At 49.4% G+C, this 11,821-nt stretch overlaps 1 protein-coding gene across 2 annotated transcripts; it reads left to right on the top strand.

The window, feature by feature from the left end:
• Window positions 1-246: 246 nt before the first annotated feature.
• Window positions 247-4,729, top strand: LOC123347242 (H-2 class II histocompatibility antigen, E-S beta chain-like). 2 transcript variants are annotated; one of them, XM_044984631.1, is made up of 6 exons: window positions 247-534; window positions 662-955; window positions 1,286-1,555; window positions 1,649-1,936; window positions 2,380-2,484; window positions 2,846-4,729. In XM_044984631.1, the coding sequence occupies exons 1-6, from the start codon at window positions 465-467 to the stop codon at window positions 2,971-2,973; spliced, it is 1,155 nt and encodes a 384-aa protein (XP_044840566.1). In that variant the 5' UTR covers window positions 247-464; the 3' UTR covers window positions 2,974-4,729. The 2 variants fall into 2 exon arrangements, with proteins under 2 accessions (XP_044840566.1, XP_044840567.1); XM_044984632.1 differs by having other exon boundaries at window positions 248-534; window positions 680-955.
• Window positions 4,730-11,821: the final 7,092 nt, after the last annotated feature.

Raw genomic sequence — 11,821 nt, 5'->3', positions numbered from 1 at the left:
CCAGAGTTGCTTGCCGGGGGAATGGGGGGGGGGCTGCCAGGCACCTCCTCCCCTTCTCCCCCCGCAGACGCAGCATCCGCCTCAGCCTGCCCCAGCGCTGCTCCCGTGTAGCCGGCGGCAGCAGCAGCAGCAGGCGGGCGGGGGGCAGGGGGCAGGGAGCAGCTCGGGGCGAGGCGCGCCGGGGGCGGCAGGCGGGGCCGGGGGACTGACCCGCCCGGACATTGGTGGAGCCCGGGACCGCGTGTCCGTGTAACTCGCTGTCCCGTGATGCAGCGAGCAGCGGGGGACAATTGGTTTCTCTTTCGAGTTTGCTCCGCTTGTGGGTCTGGGTTTCCCCTCTGGTGCTTCCTGTCAGAGCAGCAGAGAGCTGGGCACAGGGAGGGGCAGCCATGCCCTTTCTAGCTCTCTGGGTCCTGGCCCCAGACCCCACCCCATAGAGCAGCTGTTCTCTCCCCTCTAGCGCAATGGCCCCTTGGCCCAAACCTGCCTTGGTCTCCTTCTGGCTCCTGTCGCTCTGCTCTGTCGCTTTGGCTGGTAAGTGACCCCCGTTCTCCCGGAGGCCTGGGTCCCATTCCCCATCCCAGTGTCTCTTCCCCAGGGCTGTGGGCTGCAGGGCCCCCTCGGGTCGCTGTCCCAGACGTCGGTCCCATTCCCACCACAGTTTCTCTCCTTCCTGCAGGGGTTCACCATCTCTCCACCTTCCAGCTCATCTCTCCCTGGGCGGCCCCTGGTCTTCCCAAGCGGCTGAGTGTGACGAAGGTGAATGACCTGGTGCGCTCAGCCTACGACAGCAACACCGGCAGGGTGGTTCCCCGCAGCGGGTACAGCCTGGGTCACAAGGAGACCCCTCAGTTCTGGAGTGGAGGCAATGCTAATTGCATGGCCTGGGACCCCTGGGTAGAGAGCAAGTACCAGGCCCTGGTGCAGGAGGTGAACACCAGCTCCCCACAGAGAGGTGAGTCCCTGAGCCCCAGCACTTGGCTCGGCTTTGGAAGGGGATGTGGGGGGGGGTGGTGGCTGAAAGGAGGTAGGAGGGAGCTGGGGAAGGGTACACCAGAGGGGAGGGACTTCTCTGATACATAGTGTTTAGAGCGGGGGAGGGGGGCTTGGCTTCTGGACTCGTGGGTTCTCTCCCTGGGTGTAGGAGGCAGCAGAGTCTAGTGGGTTAGAGCCGGGCATGCTGGGAGTCAGGACTCCTGGGTTCTATGGATGAGAACTTCTCACCCACTCTGGCCCCAGCTGGCAGCTCTGTGCTCAGTTGCTCACTCAGCCATTCTGCCCCCAGACCCCTACTACATGCAGATCCTGAAGACCTGTGAGCTGGACGATGCCACTGGTGCTGTCCGAGCTGTCACCAGATATTCCCTCAACGGGGAGGACGTGCTGCGGTATCAGTCTGACCAGAACCGCTGGTTCTCGGAGAACCCGGAAGCCTGGCGTGTGGCGGAGCGCTGGAACCGCGAAGGGGAGACTTTCGCTGTGAGGAACCTCTTCCTGCCCCAGCATTGCAGGCTCGTGATCGAACTCACTCTGCCTTTCATCGCTCAGAAGACAGGTGACAGCTTTGCTGGTGCACCTCACTCCCAATCCACAGTCCCCTGCTATCCCATTCCCTGTGACTAATAACCCTTTCTCGCCCTCCCCCCAGCCCAGCCCACAGTGCATCTGGCCCTCGTCCCAGGGACCCAGGACCAGCCGCGCCGCCTCGTCTGCCATGTGACGGGGTTCTATCCCCAGGACATCGAGGTGACCTGGGAGCGGGGGGGCCAGGAGGCTCAGGGGGAGCAGCTGACCAGTGGCATCCTGCCCAATGGGGACCAAACCTTCCAGATCCAGATGTCCATCGAGCTGGGGCAGGAGGGGGTTGGCCCTGCAGAGCACGTGTGTGTGGTGAGACACAGCAGCCTGGGGCACGACCCGCTGAGGGTGACCTGGGGTGAGTACTGGGGGGGGGGAAGAGCACAGGGAGAAGTGGGGAGAAGCTGGAAATGGGGCACCTCCAACGGAGGGAAGGGGAATGGGGGAGGTGGACACAAAGGGTAGGGGGGAGAAGTGGGTGGGAAATGAAAAGAGGGAGTTTTGGGGGGGCACCAGTGGATGGGTAGACAGAGAGAAATACTCAGGGGAGATGGAGAGAAGTCTTTTTGGAGGCTCAGAGGGGAGGGGAAGAAGAGAAGGGGCACTGGGGGCTCACAGACTGGGAGGGGGAGGCAGAAAGAAGGATATCTAGTTGCAGGGCAGACACAAAGGGGGTGGTGACTTGTTGGGCAAACTAGCTGGGGGAGGGGTGATGCTAGCCCAGGGTTATTGGGCAGGGAGCAGGTAGGGGGCAGGGGCTTCGGAGGGCCCATGGCTCAGTCTATCTCGGTGCATTTCCAGATTCCCAGGTCACAGGTCAGGCTAGTGTGCCGGCGATCATTGTTGGCTGCATCCTCGCTGTGCTGGGAGTCGGGGCCCTGGGCTGGTACCTGAGGAGGAGGCAAGGTGAGTGATGCCCCCACACAGCGTTCCCTGCAGCACAGCGCTCCCTTCTAAGCTCCTGTCCCTCTCCCTGCAGCAAGGCTCCTCCTTGCACTGCCCTGGAGCCAGCATGAGCCTGGAGGGGATGATGCCCCCGGCTGAGTCCCCATCCTGCACTATGAGCCTGGCTGTGCTTAGCAGGAGGTCACAGGGGCTCCGTGCTGAGGCCTTGCTGGATATAGGGGCAGTGGCTGTGGAGCTGCCCCAGCTGTGATCACCATTGTCCCCATCACACACCTTCGCTGCAGTGGGTCAGGCCAAGCCCCGGGTGGCAGAGTCTCAGAATCTCAAGATGAGTCAATTCCTGATTTGGCTTCCCCTGCAGGGGCCCAGAAGGGGCCGTATCACCTGGCACAGACACAGCCAGGGACTCTCTACTCTGCTCCAGCCACAGCTAAGTTGGCAGGAAACTCCTCATCCACAGCATCTTCTTGCTCAGATGCCACCGAGTGACCAGACTCAGAGCCGGCTGTGCCAGGGCCATCGGATTTGGCTGGAGCTACATGGAGCCTCCCTGGAGAAGGGTGTGTGCTGGGGGATCAAATATTGCTCATTTAATGGATCAAGTACTTCTACTGCTCGCTTCTCTTCAAATGCTTAGTCATGTTCCCACAGCATCTCTCTGTGAGTTTGCTTTCTGAGCCACACACCAGTCCCAGACATCTTGGCTCCCCTGCCGATTCCACCAAGCTGCCTTCGGTTTCACTGCTGCTCCACCTTGGCAGGCTCGTGCATTTTAAAAGTTTCCTTCTTTATCCACCATAAAGCATTCAAGTAATTTGTAACCGTTTTTGACCAAACCCCAGTGACTGCAGACTGGTGAAATTTTACACTTGGCATGTTAATCAACTAAATATTGTGAAACAATATTTTCAATAGATGTTGTCACAACCCAATGGCCCCCTCCCTCAGGTCCCTTGGGGAGACAAACCAGCATTGTATGTTGCTAACGCTGTTGCAAGCATTGCAAGGTATTTTGGGAAGAGTTAAAGGTGTGAGTGTGGAATGAAAGGTTCCTTTGCAGATTGCAAGAGGCCGAAGAGGGAGGAAGACAGAAGAGAATGTGTTAACTCAACGCTTCAGCTCAGTCCAAAAATAAAAGGCTGATTCCAGCCCAAGGCCACTGCACACAGCTGACTCTCGGCTACCAGCCAAGAAAGACGGGAGCCTAGATTCAAACGCCGATCAGCCATAAGAAGAAGAACTAAGCTGAGCAGGACTGCAAAAACTAGTGAGACTGCGAAGGCCAGCAAGGGGGAAAACAAAGTCTCGCATCCCTGAAGCTGGGGGGTGAACATTGTAAGCCCTGGTTCTGGCATGGGCAGCATGACATTTCAAGTGACTGGAAAGACCTTAAGAGTTGTACTAAGGGATTGTAACAACATGTTCAGGAAACAGAAGGGTACAGCTGTGGACTCAGGAGTGCCACAGTCTTGGGTGATGGCATCAACGATGGGTTCAAGGCTGGGATGAGCATTAGGGAGCACGGACATGGGAATCTGGCTGCCCGGCCTGCTGGGGTCATGTTAGGTTGGCGGACTGGATGCCTGCACCACGGGGAGGCAGCAAAAAGGGATGGGACCCTGCTGCCTCTTTCAAAGGGGGGTGAGGACCTCTCCCGGCGGGAGAGGACTCTCATCAAGGTGGAATACAATCCCTGGGGTTCCGTGGCGGAGCTCCAGAAAAGGGTGCAGACTTGGCTGGATTTGTTAGACCTGTCTGCCAAGTATAAAAAGCAGAAGGGTAAAAACCTAGGGGCAGCCTTGGGATTAATATGGACTGCAGCGGCCATGTGGTATCAAATGTTGTTGGGACAGAAAAAGGAATTTGGGAAGTGTGGTATTTTTGTAAGTAATATTGTTTAAGGAAAGGAACCAGGAGGGGTGGGGGGTAGTTAAGAAGCCCACCCTCCTTGCTAAATTGGTAATGGAACGAAGCCTGTGCCCATAAAAAAATAAAATTAAAACAGGTTGAAAGCCCTGAGGGCAGTGGCAGGAGTAAGGGAAGCAATTAGTACAGGCATGGGAAATTCAAATCCCTGGAACAATACTTGGAAAGGTGAAATCTGAGTTAATAAAGGTGTAATGTTAAAAAATAAGCAAGTAATTAAAAAAAAAGTAAAAAGTTAACTCCATAAATGCAAAAAAACCCCTAGGCAATTAAACATTATACAAATATTTTAAAAAAATTCTTGGTTTCTTTGCACCCATTCTAAAAAAAAAAAAAAGGGCCTTTTTCCAAAAAAAATCTGTAAATAAACCAGGCACAAAAAATCTGATTTAAATCATTTGACTATAAACAATTTAGTCAAATTTGCTAAAAACAAAAAAAGAGTGTCTATTAAAACTTAACTGCCCCCAAATAAATATAAATGTATCTATATACAGCTGTGTAAAAATTAAACCAGTGCAAGGGGTGTTAAAAAATAAAATAAATTGGTTTTGTTTTTAAATAATGCCACTAAAATCCATTTAAATCTTTCATTCAGAGTTCCAAACCAAAAAATGTTTTTTGCTGAACACGGGTAACTAAAGTGCTGTTTGGCTTTGGTATTTGGCATTTAACCCTTAAGGGGTAACTCAGTGCTTTACAAAATTTAAAATGTTTTTAAATAAAGACCAAAGTCGTGGCTGCAGCAGGGCGGTCAAAACCAAAAGAATGGGAAAAAATTCTAAATTTGTTTTTTGGTAACAAAATAGCAAATAAAAGCTGTAGTAAAAGAAAAAAAGACAGTGCCCCACACTCAGCCTTAAGGTGGCTCTGTGTAATCAAACTGTCCCTTTGCTAAGGGTACATACAAATTCTGTAAGTACAAAAAAACCCAAAACAGTTACACCTTATATAAAAATTAATATAGCTATAGTTATACAAATTAAAATATAAAACATTTGCATTTTCCCCAGAACATGTGCAGTGTATATTGTAATTTTTTTTTAAATGAAAAATATACCATACTACTTAATTAGAATCCTATTAGGGCTCCAAAGGAAGCCACAATAGGTTGTGTTTTCTTTTTCAGATCTGTGTGTGTTTTAAAAGCAAAAATTAAAAGTTAAAAGTAATCAAAACTCTGGTGAAAGTTGATTGTGCCCCTTTTAAGACAGAGTCTCTGAGTTGCTAATGACTTTAAAGCAAGCCAGAAAGTGTTTGTGTTAATACAAATTACCTAACTAATAAAGGTAAAAGCCATTGAAACCTGGCCTGCCTATAGAACAAACACAGGAAAATATGGGGGTAATTCCTCTGTTTTGCCTGCAATCAGCAAGGATATTTATAAAAAATATATATATTTTAAGAAATAACCTGCCACCCCCAAAGGGGTAAAAATATGTTTGTTTTGTCTTTCAAAAAAACAGAAGAAGCTGATATCAGCTGACAAGTAACCCAAAATACCATGAATCTAATGTCACAATAGATATTGGTTTGTGTTCTGTTTTGTTTTGTGATGTTTGTCTTGTTCCTAGCACTGTTGTGTATTAAATGCTGCAGGGGAACATCCTCATGTAGCAAACATCATATTAGAAAAAAGTGGTTTTAAAGCAGGAATGATAAATAGTGTAGACGTGGAGGTAATTAAAAATAAATTAAGCTCTCTGTCCCAGCTGCAGGACAGCCTAATACAAAAACGAATAAAAATAAAAAACCAGACTGCTATTGCACATGGAATGTACTGAAAGGCAGATACTTGCTTTGTCCATCTTGGAACACAAAATGTTTTAAATAATATAAAAAAACACTAAGTTTTTAATACACTTGCTGAAGCAAAGAAAATGATCACTGTTTAATACTTATCATTACTTATTGGGGAGGGATAGCTCAGTGGTTTGAGCGTTAGCCTACTAAACCTGGGGTTGTGAGTTCAATCCTTGAGGGGGGGTCACTTAGGGATCTAGGGCAAAAATTGGTCCTGCTGGTTAGTGAAGGCAAAGAGCTGAACTTGATGATCTTTCAAGGTCTCTTCCAGTTCTAGGAGATTGGTGTATCTCCAATTATTTTTTTTAAATGAATGCAGTATGTTTCTAGCATAGTAAGGCCAAACCTTTTAATTGGGGAAATTGTTGTTAAAATTGCGCACCAACAGGCTCTGGAAGCACAAATATGAAAAGCTAGCCCACGCCCCATATTTCACATGGGATCCTTCTGGCTACCCCGGACCTCCCTTGGATCCCATGTGGTGGCCTGCGAGGCCCTTTGGCAAGCTATAGCAGTCCCTGAGCCCTGGATGCAATATTGTTATTGTGACCTCCTAAACCAGGCAAACAACATCCACAACGGAAGCCAGGAAGGGCTGTAACAGAACGACTAATAATTTAAATGGTTTTGTATGTGCCTCAATTTCCCCAATAGGTGCACTGACGTTGTTCTTTTCCCCCCCCTTTTGCTTTGTTAACAGGACAGGCAGTAATAGCGAGAGCCCAGGGACGCCCCGAACAGTGGTGGTGGGACTGCTCTTGCTGCTTCAGGCCTGCAGAATCCTTCATTGTAATACAATGGTTTTCTGGGTATTTTCCAAGGGCAGCCTCCGGCCGAGAGCCCCAGGTCCCCTGGCCCTGCGTATCCCTCCCCAGTTGGAGCCCAAATGGGATTAATCCAGCAGAGCTCCATACGCCGCCAGGCAGCACCAGACGGGACAATGTTACAGCCCATTGCCACACAGTGGTGGTGGCAAATTCCACCAGCCACTCAACACTGGCTCCTCCTCAATGCTACCTTGGGAGCTTTAGACATTTATTTGCCTCTGAAGCACTTCCAAGGCCCAGCCTTCCTTCCCAATTGTACCAAGGGGCCCACCCTTCATCTCACCCTCCTTACCAAGATGTTGTCCCCCCAGAAAAGGTTGACCTTAATAAGCTCCTTGTGGGATGGGGCCAATTTAGCAGTCAGTATTTGGAATATTCTGCAAGGGGCCATAAAAGACAAGCGGCTGGAACAATTGGAAAAGGCCATGGGGCTGGTTACAAGTGTGGGTCTCACCCACCTGACAGTGGCCACCGCCGCCCTCAAACACACTGCTGAATTGGCCCTCTACACGCGGGACACCTTGCAGGAATTAATTAAAACCATAATTGAGGCCAGACACCAACTAGCTTGGGATTCTGTGTGTGTTCCCAAATCCAACAATATTTAACTCGGCAAATTCGCAGCATCCAGAAGGATGTGCTCCGTAAAGCCTGGCCCTGGGAAATCGATTCCCACTCAGGAATTCCCCAGGAACAATTGCCTTTTCGCTACTCCTGGAGGCTCACTAATTGGAAGTGCACAGGAATAGCCTGCTCCTTCATGGCCTTTGGCCCCATGAAAAAAGTTTGGGCCCTCACTATCAAAATCCAACCAGGCCTTTGGGAAGGCTGCCTCTGGGATTGGTGGTCCATCACAATGTGTGGGAGGTGGCTCCCCCTAGTGACATGGCTAAGCGGTATGTGCTGACTGCCGCCCCTGACTATCGGCACATATGGATTGCAAAGGGCAACTATGGCCTATGGAATCCCATCAAATGATGTGTAAAAAAAGAGCAGTGCCAGGCCGCTTTTACAAGGTGGGTCAACACATCTGCTGGGACGGGGAGGCATCGGGATATGCCCCCAGCAAGGCACATTTGTTCACCAATACCTCTACGTGTCTGTGAAGAACCACCTACCCCATGGTCCCCCTACATTTGCAGTTTCAATCTTGTTGGTGGCACCAGGCATGGCCCCAGTGTTAACAGAGGGGTGGAAAATGACAGTGCCAATGAAGGCTCCCTGTATCAGGCCTCTGCTTGTCCGAACCGCTTCCATGTTTAGACTTTAATTAACCCCACAGGCCAGATGGAAAGAATGGAATGTGTGGCAACTAGTTATCAGTACCAGGAGGCAATTATGCAGCCTGCTTGCACCTGGCGGAAGGGAGTGAAACAGAATGACCGGTCAAGAAAAAGTTACTAACGAGATAATATGGTTTTTGCCAAGTATGACTTAACTGCTTCATGTGATTGCTATTGCAAAGTGTATTTGCTGCATGGGAATGAAAGGTGGGGGGAGAGGAGGAGTGTGAGAAGTGATGGGAATGCTTAGTTGAAATCATGTATAAAAAGAGAGAGAGCTGTTTTGTATCGGTGTGCAGGATTTGAGAATGCTTTTCTCCCTGGCACCTTTTTGGGCTCAAATAAACCTGGTTTTTGCTTCTCCACCTTGGTGTGTTTATTGGAAGCGAAGCACACCGGGCAACGAACCACTGTTGCTGTCGCCTCGGGCCTCTGTGCCAGCAACAGTTTTGGCGTCCCTGGGTGGGCTCGAGGCAAAATTGTGCCTTGCCCGGACTCCTCCAATGGCGGCGGACGATGGTCACAGCCGAAGCCCAGCGCGCACCGGTGCCTTTACCGGGGGCCTCGGCAGAGACGTGTCAGGCTGACCTTGGAGGACACAACGGTGCAACGCGCTCAGATAGTGGAGAAGCAGCTGCGGGCGACAGTGAGGAACCGGTCCTGTGGATAAGGTAGGAACAGTCCAGTGCTGTTAACCTTTTGTTTGCCTGTTAAGACCTGGGGACACCCAGTGTCTTCCCATAGGTATGGGGCAGGAACAGAGTACAGGCAGGGCACGGTGTACACCCTTAGAATGCATTCTGATGAATTGGAGAGTGTTTGAATCAGATCCATTGACTAAAAGCAAACTGAAAAGGTTTTGTACAGTAGACTGGCCTCAGTATCAGCTAGAGAGCCAGGAAAGGTGGCCACCGGAAGGATCACTTAATTACAACACGATCCTTCAATTACTCCTGTTTTGTCAGCAAACAGGTAGCTTCTGAAGCTGTTTGTATGTAGAGCTCTTGTAAAAATCCCTCATCATATGCCCCAGAGCTGCACTGGGAGGAGAACTGTCCGTGGGAACGTCTGTCTCTGCTGGGCTCATGCCATTTGAATTTATTGACTGTGCAGCAAGATAAGATGCATCGTGGCAATCGGAAACAATGGCCTTGGTGTGTGTGTGTGTGTGTATACCAGTGTGAGTGTTCGTTACTGGAAGACGCCCAGATTACCCTGTAAAGCGATTGCTAATGATCAGGAGTAGTCTAACGCAAGCCCAGTAACTAGTGGATCTTTAGGAGATCCGACCCACGGTGGGCTGACTCAGCCTGGCATCGTCCGGCGAGGAAGCTGCCTGGGTCTAGGAATGTGTGAACCCATCTTCCCTCCCCCGCCTTCCTTTCCGTGTGGGCTACTGACAGTCTGATCAGACTGTCAGTAGCCCACACGGAAAGGAAGGGGGGGGAGGGAAGATGGGTTCACACATTCCTAGACCCAGGCAGCTTCCTCGCCGGACGATGCAATCAGAGTATGCGGCGCTGTGTCTCCCAGAGACTAGCCGACGCTCTTTGCTGAAGGGAGGTGTAGGAGAGTCAGTCATCCTCTTTGCTGAAGGAAGGGCGGGGAGGGAAGATGGGTTCACACATTCCTAGACCCAGGCAGCTTCCTCGCCGGACGATGCAATCAGAGTATGCGGCGCTGTGTCTCCCAGAGACTAGCCGACGCTCTTTGCTGAAGGGAGGTGTAGGAGAGTCAGTCATCCTCGTTAGTCTCTCCTGCGTGAGTGTTCTGTAGGGAGAGATTCTTAGTTTATGAGCCGCTAGCGCGGACAGGGTACCCTCTCTGTGTGTGTAAGTGGAAAATGGGTAAAGGACAGTCTAAAAATTCTACCTCACCCCCTAAGGGTACCCCAGCATAGTACATGTACGTACATTATGGTCCTAAAACCTGCAGGTATTTAGAAAATTGGAATTTTTATATCTAAACAATGTCCATTAGAAGGTACCTTCAATCTAAATAAGATCATACATCTCAGAGGAGCTTTTAATCACAAAGAAAAGCCTCTGACACAGTGTGAGCAATTTGTCTAGGAACGGGTTAATTTGAAACTCGGCTAACCCCAGAGATAAGGAGAAAGCTGCTCTGCGTACAAGGTCAAGAATCAGTACAAAAAAAAACAAAAAAACAAACCAACTGCTTTCAGCCCCAGCTGGTTGTGGAAAATAGAGACAGAGGTAAACCAAAGGCAATACAAGTTACAGAACTGAGATTGCATTTGCAAAGCTTAACGGTTCAGTGAGATCCAACAGTTTTTGCAACCCTGAAGCCGGACAGGCAGCTGACCTGAACTGGAATCTCTGAAAGAGACACCGCAGGAGAGTCCAGGGTGTAAAAGAACAGCCCTCCTAAGAGCGGAAGCATGTTGGAAATTCTGGGAAAAGCTGTATACAGAATAATCTTCCATCCACCTATTCCCCTTCTCTGAATGTTATATACAGACATGAACAGTCTGGACATGTGTGAGTATTAAAGTGGCTTAAGGCTTGGGGCATTCATGTTCTTCCTGAGTGATGTGGGAGTGTTCCCAACACTCTCCATTGTTGTTTTATTATTTTTAATGAAGCTTTAAAATTTGGTTATATGGTGTGCTTTCTCTATCCACCCCCACCACCGTCCTGCAGTGTCAGTTTGATCACCTGATATGAGGAATTGATTGGTAACAGAAATTTGTCACAGTTTGGTGAGCAATAGAGAATGGGGGAGCCCTGCAGAATTTACACCATCTATCTGTTTTGCCCTTGTTATTTTATGTTTGCTTTGTTTGGTATTGTTGGTGTTATATGTTGAGGATTGTATGATTAAAGGTGTGCCCACTCTCAGCCGCAGTAAGTCTGAGAACTGGAGGGGGGTTTAGCATTCCTCTCTCGACCCTGGTTGACCGGGAAGGGTGGCAGGTGGATCTACCCCCAGTTGTAGCAGGACTGGGCAATAAAGTGGTTGGAGAAAAGGGGGGACCCGGGTAGTCTTGTAAGTAAAAATGTTAGGGAAAAGACCAGAAGGGTGGGGGCTAGTTGTAAAGCCTAGCCTCCTAGCTAAACTGGTTGTGAAATAAGTTGGTACCCATGGAAGCGACGGTTCAGCGAGAAAAGCAGGATCGGGCCCAGGCGGGCAGGCAACAGACAGAGACATTGAAAAACAGGTTGAAACAAGTAAGTAATTTAAGGCAGAGTGAAAAGTTAACTGTGTAGTTGCTGAAGGGAACAGCAGTTAAACTTTGTAAAATACTAAAAAGAAAAGTTGTTGGTGTCTTTGAAATGTTTGTAAATAAATTCAGGCAAAGAAAATATGGGGTAATTCTCCTGTTTTGCCTAAAATTAACAAGGGTATTTGTATATTTTAAGTAATGATTGACTGCCCAGAAGGGGTAGACCTCTGTTTTTGTCTTTCAGATAATCAAATAATATTAATGCCAGCTGCACAGCATTCAATATACCATGCATTTACTAATGGAGTAAA

Source organism: Mauremys mutica, chromosome 13 (genome assembly GCF_020497125.1).
Source record: "Mauremys mutica isolate MM-2020 ecotype Southern chromosome 13, ASM2049712v1, whole genome shotgun sequence".
NCBI lineage: Eukaryota > Metazoa > Chordata > Testudines > Geoemydidae > Mauremys > Mauremys mutica.
Note: the sequence above shows the minus strand (reverse complement) of the source record. Positions and strands in the feature narration are given on the sequence as shown.

Bases quoted from the DNA above. Each gene is read 5' to 3' on its own strand.
- LOC123347242 (XM_044984631.1), top strand. From the start codon at position 465: ATGGCCCCTTGGCCCAAACCTGCCTTGGTCTCCTTCTGGCTCCTGTCG. The intron at 956-1,285 runs GTGAGTCCCTGA...TTCTGCCCCCAG, and splicing joins CACCAGCTCCCCACAGAGAG to ACCCCTACTACATGCAGATC. The intron at 2,485-2,845 runs GTGAGTGATGCC...CTTCCCCTGCAG, and splicing joins GTACCTGAGGAGGAGGCAAG to GGGCCCAGAAGGGGCCGTAT.